The sequence below is a fragment of the Otolemur garnettii genome, unplaced genomic scaffold (assembly GCF_000181295.1).
Source record: "Otolemur garnettii isolate 467f Iridium unplaced genomic scaffold, OtoGar3 scaffold00050, whole genome shotgun sequence".
In the NCBI taxonomy this organism is placed as follows: Eukaryota; Metazoa; Chordata; class Mammalia; order Primates; family Galagidae; genus Otolemur; species Otolemur garnettii.
The window spans coordinates 7098062-7109411 of record NW_003852445.1 but is presented as its reverse complement, the minus strand read 5'-3'; the positions used below and the strand labels follow the sequence as shown (position 1 = coordinate 7109411).

General features: G+C 49.3%; 1 protein-coding gene and 1 pseudogene across 2 annotated transcripts in view; one reads left to right on the top strand and one right to left on the bottom strand.

Moving 5' to 3' along the window:
* Nucleotides 1-385: 385 nt before the first annotated feature.
* Nucleotides 386-11350, bottom strand: part of IVD (isovaleryl-CoA dehydrogenase) — a 17971-nt gene continuing 7006 nt past the window's right edge. Inside the window, exons 4-13 of one of the 2 annotated variants that reach the window (XM_023514281.1) lie at nucleotides 10097-10266; nucleotides 9445-9538; nucleotides 9107-9243; nucleotides 7115-7211; nucleotides 5675-5768; nucleotides 4850-4931; nucleotides 3891-3995; nucleotides 3711-3783; nucleotides 1316-1401; nucleotides 386-723 (exon numbers count right to left, since the gene is read on the bottom strand). In XM_023514281.1, the coding sequence (XP_023370049.1) occupies nucleotides 688-723; nucleotides 1316-1401; nucleotides 3711-3783; nucleotides 3891-3995; nucleotides 4850-4931; nucleotides 5675-5768; nucleotides 7115-7211; nucleotides 9107-9243; nucleotides 9445-9538; nucleotides 10097-10266 (974 nt within the window). In that variant the 3' untranslated portion in view covers nucleotides 386-687. Of the gene's footprint in view, nucleotides 1402-3710; nucleotides 3784-3890; nucleotides 3996-4849; nucleotides 4932-5674; nucleotides 5769-7114; nucleotides 7212-9106; nucleotides 9244-9444; nucleotides 9539-10096; nucleotides 10267-11350 lie in introns of both variants that reach the window. The other variant, XM_003791719.3, reaches the window with a different exon arrangement.
* LOC105887152 overlaps nucleotides 10673-11350 on the top strand; it is a 4085-nt pseudogene continuing 3407 nt past the window's right edge.

Sequence of the window (11350 nt, the reverse complement as noted above, 5' to 3'; positions counted from 1 at the left end):
TCCTGAGTAGCTGGGACTACAGACACCTGCCACAATGTCCGGCTATTTTTGGTTTTTTTAGCAGGTTGGGGCTGGGTTTCAACCCACCAGCCCCATGTGGCCAGTGTCCTAACCACTGAGCTATGGGCACTGCCCAGTTTCCAGAAATTTATAAGCTTTTTTCTAGCTCCAAGACTTTACCACTTTGTGCTCCTTCTTTCCTTTAAAAATCACTGGGAGATCTGTAAGGGCTGATTCTACACTCTTGTCCTCCATTACCAAGCAGGCTAGAGGGCAGAAATAGGACCTAGCCCAAACACTCTTCAAGGACATGGGCTGGATCCAGACAGGAGGTAACAGCAAGTAGATTGCTTCTCTCCCAAAACACTGCTTAGGAGCAGATGGGTTTGCTTCACAATATGTTTAATACAAAATGGCAGCAGCCATTGTGCAATTATAACAAAATTAGCCATGGGGTGTCTAGAGAAATGTATGCAGGCAGCCTTGGCTGGATTGGCTTGACTCCAGCCAATCTAGGCCTGCTCAGGTAGGACCTGTGCCTGCTGCCCGCTCAGCTGTGGATGGTCACATGGCCAGGACTGGACAGTGTCATGGTAGGGCAGTATGGAGTGGAAGGATCAGGGACCGCTGAGGAGTTGATCCTCCAAGGGCACACAGACACCCCATCTTCTGCCCTTCTGTAGATTCTCAGCAGCACACATGTCCATAAGATGCCTCTAGGAACTGGCAGAAACAGGGTTAGCTTTTTGACTTTTTTCCCCAGAAAAGAGTCTACAAGTTGATTATCCCTTATCCAAAATACTGGGGACCAGCAATGTTTCAAATTTTGGATTTTCAGATTGGGCATCTGGTATCAAGCTCCAGTAAATAAAGAGGGCCAATGCTTTTACTATACTTGAGCAGGGAGAGTTCTCTTCCAGGGCTCATCTAAGAGAAAGGGGTGGGCACCTACATGCCCCCAGGTGACCACCACTGGAGGTGGGAATATCAGGGTTAGAATTAGAGATTAAGGGGAAGGCCTATCCGAGCAATCACCATAACAGCTAACATACTCCCTGCCGAGTCCATTTTAAGCGCCTGAAACTGTCCTGGCTGCTGGCCTGGCTGTGAGGCCCATGGGCTTGGCAACCATGCAGAGGCCAAAAGGCTAACACAAGAAGGGCAGCTGAGCAACAGGGCCTGCCTCAGGCAGAGCAGGAGAGCTGCCATGTCTCCTTGCAAAGAAAGGCCTCTAGGTGCTGGGTAAAGGGACTGATGGGTCTTGGGGCTAGTGAAAATCTGCGTTGAAGGCTCTGCCAATGACCAGCCGCCTTACTTCACTGGTCCCAGCCCCAATCTCATACAGCTTGGCATCTCGAAGAAAGCGGCCCATGGGAAAGTCATTGATGTAGCCATTGCCACCTGTAGTTGGGATTTGGACAGAGAAAAAAGGACAACAGAAGTGAGGGGCAGAGGGAAAAAAGCAAAGACAGCAAACAGAAGGCCAAATACACAGAAACAGGCCATAGGAGAGATTGATTAACAAGAGGCAAAAGGTGTGAGAGGGACGGAATTCAGTAGTCCCCCTACTTATCTCAAAGAATGAGTTCCGAGACCCACAGAGGATGCTGAAACCTCAGATAGTACTGAACCCTACATATATGTACACACACACACATATATACATACTGTTTTTTTTTGTACATATAGACTTAAGATAAAGTGTATCAATTAGGCACAGGAGAAGATTGTAACACAATAATAAAATAGAATTATAACAATATACCAGCATTATTATTCTTTTTGTTCGGAGACAGAGTCTCATTTTGTCACCCTCGGTAGAGTGCTGTGGCATCATAGCTCACAGCAACCTCAAATTCTCAGGCTCAAGAGATCCTCATGCTTCAGTGTCCCTAGTAGCTGAGGCCATAATACCTGGCTATTTTTAGAGATGAGGGTCTCACTTCAGCTCAGGCTGGTCTTAAATTCATGAGCTCAGGCAATCTGCCCACCTCGGCCTCCCAGAGTGGTAAGACACAAGTGTGAGCCACCTTGCCCGGCCCAGCGTTATTATTCTTGAGCTTTGAAGCCATTATGAAATAAAATAATGGTTACTTGAACACAAAGCACTGTGATCACAAGACAGTTGATCAGATAACCAACATGGCTACTAAGTAACTAAGGGGTAGATAGCATAGACAGTGTGGATATGCTGGACAAAGGGAGGATTCACATCCTGGGAGGAGACAGAATAGGACAGTGACAAGATTTCATCACACTTTTCAGAACAGCACACAATTTAAAACTTATGAATTGTTTAATTCTGAAATGTTCCATTTAATATTTTTGGACTGAGATTGACTATGTTTAAAACCATGGAAAGAGAAAGTGAGGATAGGAAGGAGTACTATACCTTATTGGGGGTAGGGGCATACAAGGGGCTAGGGCTGGAAGGCCACTCAGAATGCCCCTAATACCAGGCAAAGGAAGGGGAGAACCACTGTAGACAAGGAACAGGGGGACAAGATGATACTGGCATAGAAGAGCAGGTGTTCATACCTAGGCTGCCTGGCTTGGTCTCTGCTCCTAACCACTGTGCAGCACTAAAACCAGGCTGTTCCACCCGAGACAGCTTTCTTTCCCCATTTCCTTTTTTTTTTTTTTTTTTTTTTGAGACAGAGCCTCAAGCTGTCCCCCTGGGTAGAGTGCCATGGCTTCACTGCTCACAGCAACCTCCAACTCCTGGGCTCAAGCGAGTCTCCTGCCTCCGCCTCCCAAGTAGCTGGAACCACAGGCGCCCGCCACAAGGCCCGGCTATTTTTTGGTTGCAGCCATTATCGTTGTTTGGCAGGCCCGGGCTGGATTCGAACCTGCAACCTTAGGTGTATGTGGCTGGCGCCTTAGCCGCTTGAGCCACAGGCGCCGAGCCTCTTTCCCCATTTCCTAATGCCTATGAGATCGGTTGGGGAAGATGAGAGGGAGGTGTTACTAATAGGAGCAATGCATGGCCTCTAGTAGATTTCTCATTCACTTTTCATTTCCTTCTCCTAACTGGGGCAGAAAGAGCCTGAAGGTGCCTAACTTTTATTTTTTTGGAGACAGTTTCATTATGTCACCCTCAGTAGAGTGCCCTGGTGTCATAGCTCACAGCAACCTCAAACTCTTTGGCTTAAGCGATTCTCTTGTCTTAGCCTACTGATGCCCACCACGATGCCTGGCTATTTTTTTGTTATTGTCATCATTGTTGTTTAGCAGGCCCGGGCTGGGTTTGAACCCACCAGCCCCGGTGCATGTGGCTGGTGCTGTAACCACTAAGCTACAGGTACCGAAGCTAAAGGTGCCTAACTTAAGCACAGAGTGAGGCATGTAAAGGAAACCTCTTTCCGGCTCGGCGCCTGTGGCTCAAGCGGCTAAGGAGCCAGCCACATACACCTAAGGTGGTGGGTTTGAATCCAGCCCGGACCCGCCAAACAATCATAATGGCTGCAACCAAAAAATAGCCGGGCCTTGTGGCAGGCGCCTATGGTCCCAGCTACTTGGGAGGTGGAGGCAGGAGACCCGCTTGAGCCCAGGAGTTGGAGGTTGCTGTGAGCAGTGAAGCTATAGCACTCTACCCAGGGGGACAGCTTGAGGCTCTGTCTCAAAAAAAAGAAAGAAACCTTTTTTCAAGGTAACCACAAGCCCCAGGAGTGAGGGCAGCCTTGGGAGTGGGGAGTTGGGAGGCCACTCACCAAAACACTGAATGCCATCCAGGGCTACTTTCGTGGCACATTCAGCTGAGTAAAGAATCACTCCTGCACAGTCCTGTGGGAAGCAGCTTGGGTCAGCAGGGCTCACTAGGCAGGCAGAGAGCAAGTCCCAGCAGCCAGCCCCCTGCACCAGCCTTTCCCTCCCCTGGAGCTGGCCCTCACCTTGGCAGTGCAGTGGCCCTCATCACAGGCCTTGGCAACATTGTAGACGTATTGCCGACATGCCATGAGGCGGGTGTACATGTCGGCCATCTTCCCCTGCATCAACTGGGCACAAAAGGAGGTCACAGGTCAACGTACTGGAATAATCCTAGTTACCAACACCAACAATGGCAATGAGACAGTCAGGAATGGGGAGGCAAGGACCCAGTGAGGAGAGGAGACTTGCCCCAAATGACAGAAATGGAAGCAGGTGTGGCAGGGAAGGCCAGAGAGCTGCCATTCCACTATGGACATTGTACCCTGAAAGGGTCCTCATGGTCTCTGAAGGGTATTGTCCCCAAGGCACCATCTACCAAACCCTTATTACTTCTAGCAGCTTCTTCAGACTAGAAGGGCTGACTAGAGGTGTTGCTCCCTTTCCCTATTCCCCCACAACCTGTGCACTCCATCCTCCACCCTTATGATGTCTTGTTCATTCACCTCAAACAGGATTTGAAGTGACAATATGGTAAACTTCCCGACAGTTTCCAAAGCCAGGCTGCATGCCGAGGAAGCTCAAGTTCCAAGCAGTCAAGCTCATTTTGGTGGAGAAGGTAAGTAAATAACCACAGTGCATGCCCCACTTTCTCATTCTTTCTCTCTCTCTTTTTTTTTTTTTTTTGAGACAGAGTCTCACTTTGTTGCCCCCGGTAGAATGCATCATAGCTCACAGCAAAGCTCTCGGGCTTAGGTGATTCTCTTGCCTCAGCCTCCCGAGTAGCTGGGACTATAGGTGCCAACCATAACGCCTGGCTATTTTTTTGTTGCAGTTTGGTCAGGGCTGGGCTTGAACCCGCCACCCTCGGTATATGGCGCCGGCACCCTACTCATTGAGCAACAAGCACCGCCCCACTTCCTCATTCTTTAAAGAAAACTTGAACCCAACAAAAATGGACATGTCAACAAAACATTCCACTCACCTGGAAGTGGCCAATCTTCTGGCCAAAGGCTTCCCTCATGTGCAGGTAGGGAATAGCGTGGTCCAGGACAGCTTGCATGAGCCTGTCGGAAAGGAGAAAGACACCATGGAGGTATCTCACTGTCCCCTTGTCAGCTGGGGTGGCAAAGTGCCAGTGTGCAAAGGGGAGAACTCTGCAAACCAGGAGCTGCAGTCCCAGGGAAGAGAAGCGGGACCTAGAAACTCCTCTGTTATCCTGCCCAGTTACCCACTGACTGGCCAGAGGCAGGAGTAAGAGGCCTCTGCAGCCCAAGGACAATAGAGCCCAGGCACAATTCATGGCACAATTCAGAAATACTGCTCCTCAGGCCTTTTGTCTTATCTCCTTTCTATGTGAAGAAATTGAATGTGGGGCCAGAGGCAGGGGCTCACGCTTGTAATCCTAGCACTCTGGGAGGCCGAGGTGGAAGGATCTCTTGAGCTCAGGAGTTCCAGACCAGCCTGAGCGAAAGCCTGTCTCTATTTTAAAAAAGAAAGAAAGAAAACATTAGTGAGGCGTGGTGGCAGGTGCCTATAGTCCTCATTACTCGAGAGTCTAAGGCAGCAAGGATCAATTGAGCCCAGGGGTTTGAGGTTGCTGTGAGCTTTGATGATGCCACAGCATTCTAGCCTGGGCAACAGAGTGAGACTGTCTTAGAAAAAAAAAAAAAAGAAATTAAAACGTGGGAGGAGGTTCTTTTTGTCTCCAGGAGAGTATGGTTGCTCCCTTTGGCACAGCCAGTACTGAAGGTGCCACCTGCCCAAGGAAGCTGACAGAGCCCAGTTCCCCTCGAAGCCTCACACTTACCCGAGGGGCCCCCCAGCCAGCACCAGCCGCTCCAGGTCCAGCCCGCTCATCAGCACATACACGCCTTTACTCTCATGGCCCAGGACGTTGGCAGCTGCCGGGATAAGTGCCGGTCAGAGGGAGAGGGCTATTCACAGCCACCTCACTTTTATAAAAAGCTTTAGGTTTGGTACCGTGGCTCTCAAACAAGGCACTAAAATATATCACTTGACCTTCAACTAGGGTTCTGGGTGAGAGAGAAAAGGATTGCCTTTACCCCTTCCAGTCAGAAGTGGAGCTGCCAGGACCCCCACACCATTCTCAGGACCAGACACAAAGCCCTGAGTTGTTAGATCTTTCCCTTCTCCCCTTGGACTCCCTTGGATGGGAAAGAAGAAAAGCTAATTGGTTTAGAAGTCACCCAACCCCTCTATGGTTCTTTCTATACATGAACCTATAAAGAAAGAATCACTCTTTCCCCCCAGGTGAAGTCTGCTCTGGTCCAGTGTCACCTCCCTGCAGGGTGGTCCATGAAAGCCTCTTTATCCAAGAGACAGCCATTCAGAGCTAGTGACAGAAGCCGCCAAGCACCTCCCCACCCAGTAAGCCAGGACACTGAATGGCCTTGGGAGGAATGGGCAGGAAACTGAGTACAAAATGTTGACATTGTTGACCTGCCTTTAATGCAGGCTGAATTTTTTTCTGTCAATAAAGAAGGATCAGCACACATCGCCCTCCCTAGATGCTCCTAGTAATCAAAGCTATTTTCTGGGCTGGAGGATCATGGGGGAGAGGGATGATGTGTGGCTGAGGCAGAACAAACATGGCCATCAAACTCAGACCCCTGGTCTCATTAGCACATGATGGGCGTGCCGATGCTCCCACAGTGCTACATTGCATCACATTTGCATCTCAGGGGAGAAAATAAACTGAATTACCTTCTTTTCACTGAGTCTGGCTTTTGTCAGTTTATTCAGATTTTTTTTTTCTTAGCATTTTTTTTGGGGGGGAGACAGAGTCTCACTTTATCATCCTCAGCTCAGAGCAACCTCCAGCTCTTAGGCGATTCTCTTGCCTCAGCCTCCTGAGTAGCTGGGACTACAGGCGCCCGCCATAATGCCCGGCTACTTTCTTAGCATTGTTAATGAATAACTCACATATGCTTTACAGGCAAATGTACAGAAGATTGAAGGACATTAGTGGGACAGGGTAGATTGACCTTTCTCCTCTGGCTACTGGAATAAACCCCAAGTAGAGTATGTTATCCACATGGGAAACACCACCCTTCCTCTCAGCCAATCAGGCATATAGCTGCAGGGACTCTGGCCAGGAAGGACATCTGTCTAGCAACTCCAGGCCCACATGTCATTGAAGAGCTAAACAGTGGTGAGCGTCTCTAACCAAGAGATAAGCTTACTCAGCCAGATCAGCGTGTGAAGGGGGCATTCTCAGAACACCTACCAGGAACCTTGCAGTCTTCAAAGATTAGCTCACAGGTGTTAGAACCCCTCATCCCCAGCTTGTCAAGCTTCTTAGAGGTGCTGAAGCCAGGCATACCCTTCATAGGAACAAAAAGGTGGTCTTGAATATAGACTAGACCCAAAGGGGCCTAGAAAAGGGAAGGCCCCAGGAATAAGTTGCCCATCACCCTATCATGTCCAGCATTTATGCCCCATTCCCACGCTCCACCCCTAGATCCTGCATTGCCAACACCACACCGAGTGGGCAGCTGGTGCTCTCCTGAGTTCTCATGGGAGCAGTTCTTAAAGAAACACCCAGTTAGTCACCTGATTTCTCCTAACTCTCCCTGGCCTTACTTCCCTTCCCCAGGGCACATCATTTCCAAGACATCACTAGCTCATTCAGTTCTTTTGCCCCCTTGTCCTTCTGTCATCTGTACTCAATGGGATTCCAGAGATGAACTGAACCACCTGTGTGCTTTGCACCAACTACTCAGATGCAGCACATATTGGCAAGTGCCTAGGAGAGCCCTGGCACATGTCATTCCCCCTCAGGCTAATGAGGGTAGCATTACACAACCTTGAGATTTCCAATCTCAGCCAGGCCCTTTTCACTCCAGTCTTAACTCCTTTCTTCTTCTCACTCTAGAGGTTACTGTGAGCCTTTACAACATTCTTGCATTAAACTCTCTACCAACCTCCCCAGCCCTCACGGGCACCGGGGCCTCCAACTCAGTTATCAGGTGGGTCCTCTACTATCACCTTTAAACCATCCTTACCTCTTCTTCTTCTTCATTTTTTTTTTTTTTTTAGAGACAGAGTCTCACTTTGTCACCCTCGGTAGAGTGCTGTGGTGTCACATAGCTCACAGCAACCTCCAGCTCCTGGGCTTAGGCGATTCTCCTGCCTCAGCCTCCCAAGTAGCTGGGACTACAGGTGCCTGCCACAACACCCGGCTATTTTTTTGTTGCAGTTTGGCTGGGGCCGGGTTTGAACCCGCCACCCTCAGTATATGGGGCTGGTGCCCTACCCACTAAGCCACAGGTGCCGCCCCCATCCTTACCTCTTCTGGTAAGGTACCCAGCTCGCCTTTGTGTTTTGCTCATCATTTCTCCCTCTCCTGTCCTTTCTCTACCAAAAAATGTGATTGGTTCTCCCTCCTTTATTTATTTATTTTTTTTGAGACAGAGTCTCAAGCTGTCGCCCTGGATAGAGTGCTGTGGCATCAGCAATTGTTTTTTTTTTTTTTGCAGTTTTTGGCCGTGGCTGGGTTTGAATCCACCACCTCTGGTATATGGGGCTGGCGGCCTACTCCTTGAGCCACAGGTGCCGCCAGCGTCAGCGATTCTTTTGGGCTTTAGCGATTCTCTTGCCTCAGCCTCCCAAGTAGCTGGGACTACAGGCTCCTGACACAACACCTGGCTATTTTGTTGTTGTCATTGCTGCAGTTGCCATTGGTATTTACCAGGTCTGGGCTGGGTTCAAACCTGCCACCCTTGGTGTATGTGGCTGGCACCCTAACCACTTAGCTATGGGCACCAAACCCTCCCTCCTTCTTAAAAACAAACCCAAACTCCCAACTTTGAATTTTATCTGACTCCTGCTCTGTCTCCCTCTTGCGTTTGTTGTCAAAAGACTATTGAAGGTGCAGTCTTCAATCTCTACTTACATCCACCCGCACCTCAGTCTCCCACAGGCATGTGCTCATGGGGCTCATCAGTGGCATCCTGATTATAAAGTCCTGGCCTCCTTTCAGCTCTTCTCTTCCTGGACTGCTTTGTATGACCTTCCTTTGGGGAATGGCTACCCCTTCAGACGTGAACCACTCCCTTTTTGGCCACCTTCCTTTTAGTCTGCCCTTTGCCTCACCACCACCCTCAAGGGCCTTGCAGAACACACAGCACTGATCACATCTGAGATTAGTGGAAGGGGGCCATCTCTGATGCCCCTATCAGGACGCAGGCTGCCTGGTCCTACACCCACGCACACTCACCTTTTCCACAATGAAGGCTGTGATGCCCTGAGAAGCTGGCATAGCAGCCAGATTATTCTTGGCATAGACTATAAGGATGTCAGCATCAGGGCCATTGGTGATCCAGAACTTGTTGCCATTCAGAATGTAGTGATCTCCTAAGAGAAGGATGTTACTATCTGCTCAAGCCATCTTGGCTGTCTCACTTAGCCAGTCAGCCCACAGACCTTCTGCTGAGCAAGAAGCTACCCAGGTGAGAAAGTTCTGGAAACCCAGCAGGAGCCACCCAATTACTGTTCCGTCACCCTGATAGTCTGTCCTTCTGCCCATTTCAGCTCTCAAGTCAAGAGTCACCTCACCTTTCTTGTCTGCTTTGAGCTTCATGGAAACAACATCAGAACCAGCATTGGGCTCGCTCATGGCCAGGGCTCCGATGTACTCACCACTGATCAGCTGCAAGGAAAACCGCAATGGGCCTTGTCATGACCTTGGAGTATCTTACAGTAGCTCACTGATACTGCCTCCTGTTTGCATTACACCCCTTCAAATTTCTCTCAGACTGGGGTATTGTAAAGTCCTAGAAGTCTTTATAAGAAGCCCAGTAGGCTACAAGGCTGAAAATGTTCTTTTTCTCATTCTCTTTGCAAGGAACCTAGTCCTACTTGGCCATTTCTTTTTTTTTTCTTTTTGCAATTTTTGGCTGGGGCTGGGTTTGAACCCACCACCTCTGGCATATGGGGCTGGCGCCCTACTCCTTTGAGCCACAGGCTACTTAGCCATTTCTTAAAGTGCTTTTCAAATGTTGTCCATTTGTTGTCCAAGGCCCTACTTTTAATTGTTTTTGCTCAAGTATTTCAAAGTAGTATTTTTGGCCCCTTTCTAGGCGTATTTGGTTCATGGGAATGTGCTATAGAGAGCAAGATCGACAGGCCTGTACCAAGTGGAGAGTGTGCCCTGTGGTTGGCAATTGCACTGTGAGATCAGCATGTTTCCTCCTCTCCGTTTCCTCACCTTGGGGAGATACTTCTCCTTCTGGGTCTCATTCCCATTGCGCACAAGCTGGTTGATGCAGAGGTTGGAGTGGGCACCATAGCTGAGCCCCACTGCTCCAGACGCTCGGGATATCTCCTCCATCACCAGCACATGTTCCAGGTAGCCCAGGCCGGAGCCGCCATACTGAACTGGGAATGGGGTGGTATACATGGGATGGTAAAGAAAGGAAACCCAGATTAAATTGGGACAAGGACAGGAACCTTACATTTTTTTGGCAGAAAAGTAACACCCTTGTAGCACCTATTCCAAGTTCCCTCTAGCAAGGTTAACAGGTTAATGCCACAGACTCTGCTTATAACCTCACAGAACTGGTTTTGCCTGCTGCTTGCTGGTAGGCTTCAGGTGTGGTTCAGAAAATAAACATCGTAAGTTCTGCTTTATCCCAGATAGACCTCTGCCAAGGATGTGTGTGCAAAAGGCCTAGGGAAGGTTAGGAGATTTTATTGCATAGGTTTGCACCCAAAGAAGCCAGACTGCAAACGGAATAGGAAGCCACAGCCTGAGGGAAAATCTGTGCAGTAGGGGGCAGAAGAGATGCTGGTAAGGAAATTTAGAACCACTCCATAAAAAAGGAGGTTTGTTCTTGCCAGCAGATCCAAACTCAAAGTGGCTGGGTCATCTGGCACTACCCCCTTCCCTGCTGTTTGGGTCAAACCTGGCAAGGCCTCCTGTACATGTTTTCTGACCAAGAATTTAGGCTGGTCCTAGGCTCCAGGGAAAGCTTGACCAAGAATTCAGCCTGGTCCTAGGCTCTAGGGAAAGCGTGACCAGACTCAATGACTCTAAGAAAGAAAACCTGAATGTGGGTGACATTAGAAATACTCACTAAGGGCCAGGCATGGTGGCTCACACCTATAATCCTAGGACTCTGGGAGGCTGAGGCAGGTGGATTGCTGGAGCTCACAGGTTCAAGACCAGCCTGAACAAGAGCAAAATCCCGCTTCTAAAAATAGCCTGGAATTGTGGTGGGCACCTATAGTCCCAGCTACTTGGGAGGCTGAGGCAAGAGGATCACTTAAGCCCAAGAGTTTAGGTTGATGTGAACTATGATGCCGTGGCACACTACTAAGGGCGACAAAGTGAGACTCTATCTCAAAAAAAAAGAAAGAAAGAAAGAAAGAAGGCTTGGCGCCTGTGGCTCAACTGGCTAAGGCGCCAGCCATGTACACCTAAGGTGGCGGGTTCGAATCCCCAGCCCGGACCCGCCAAACA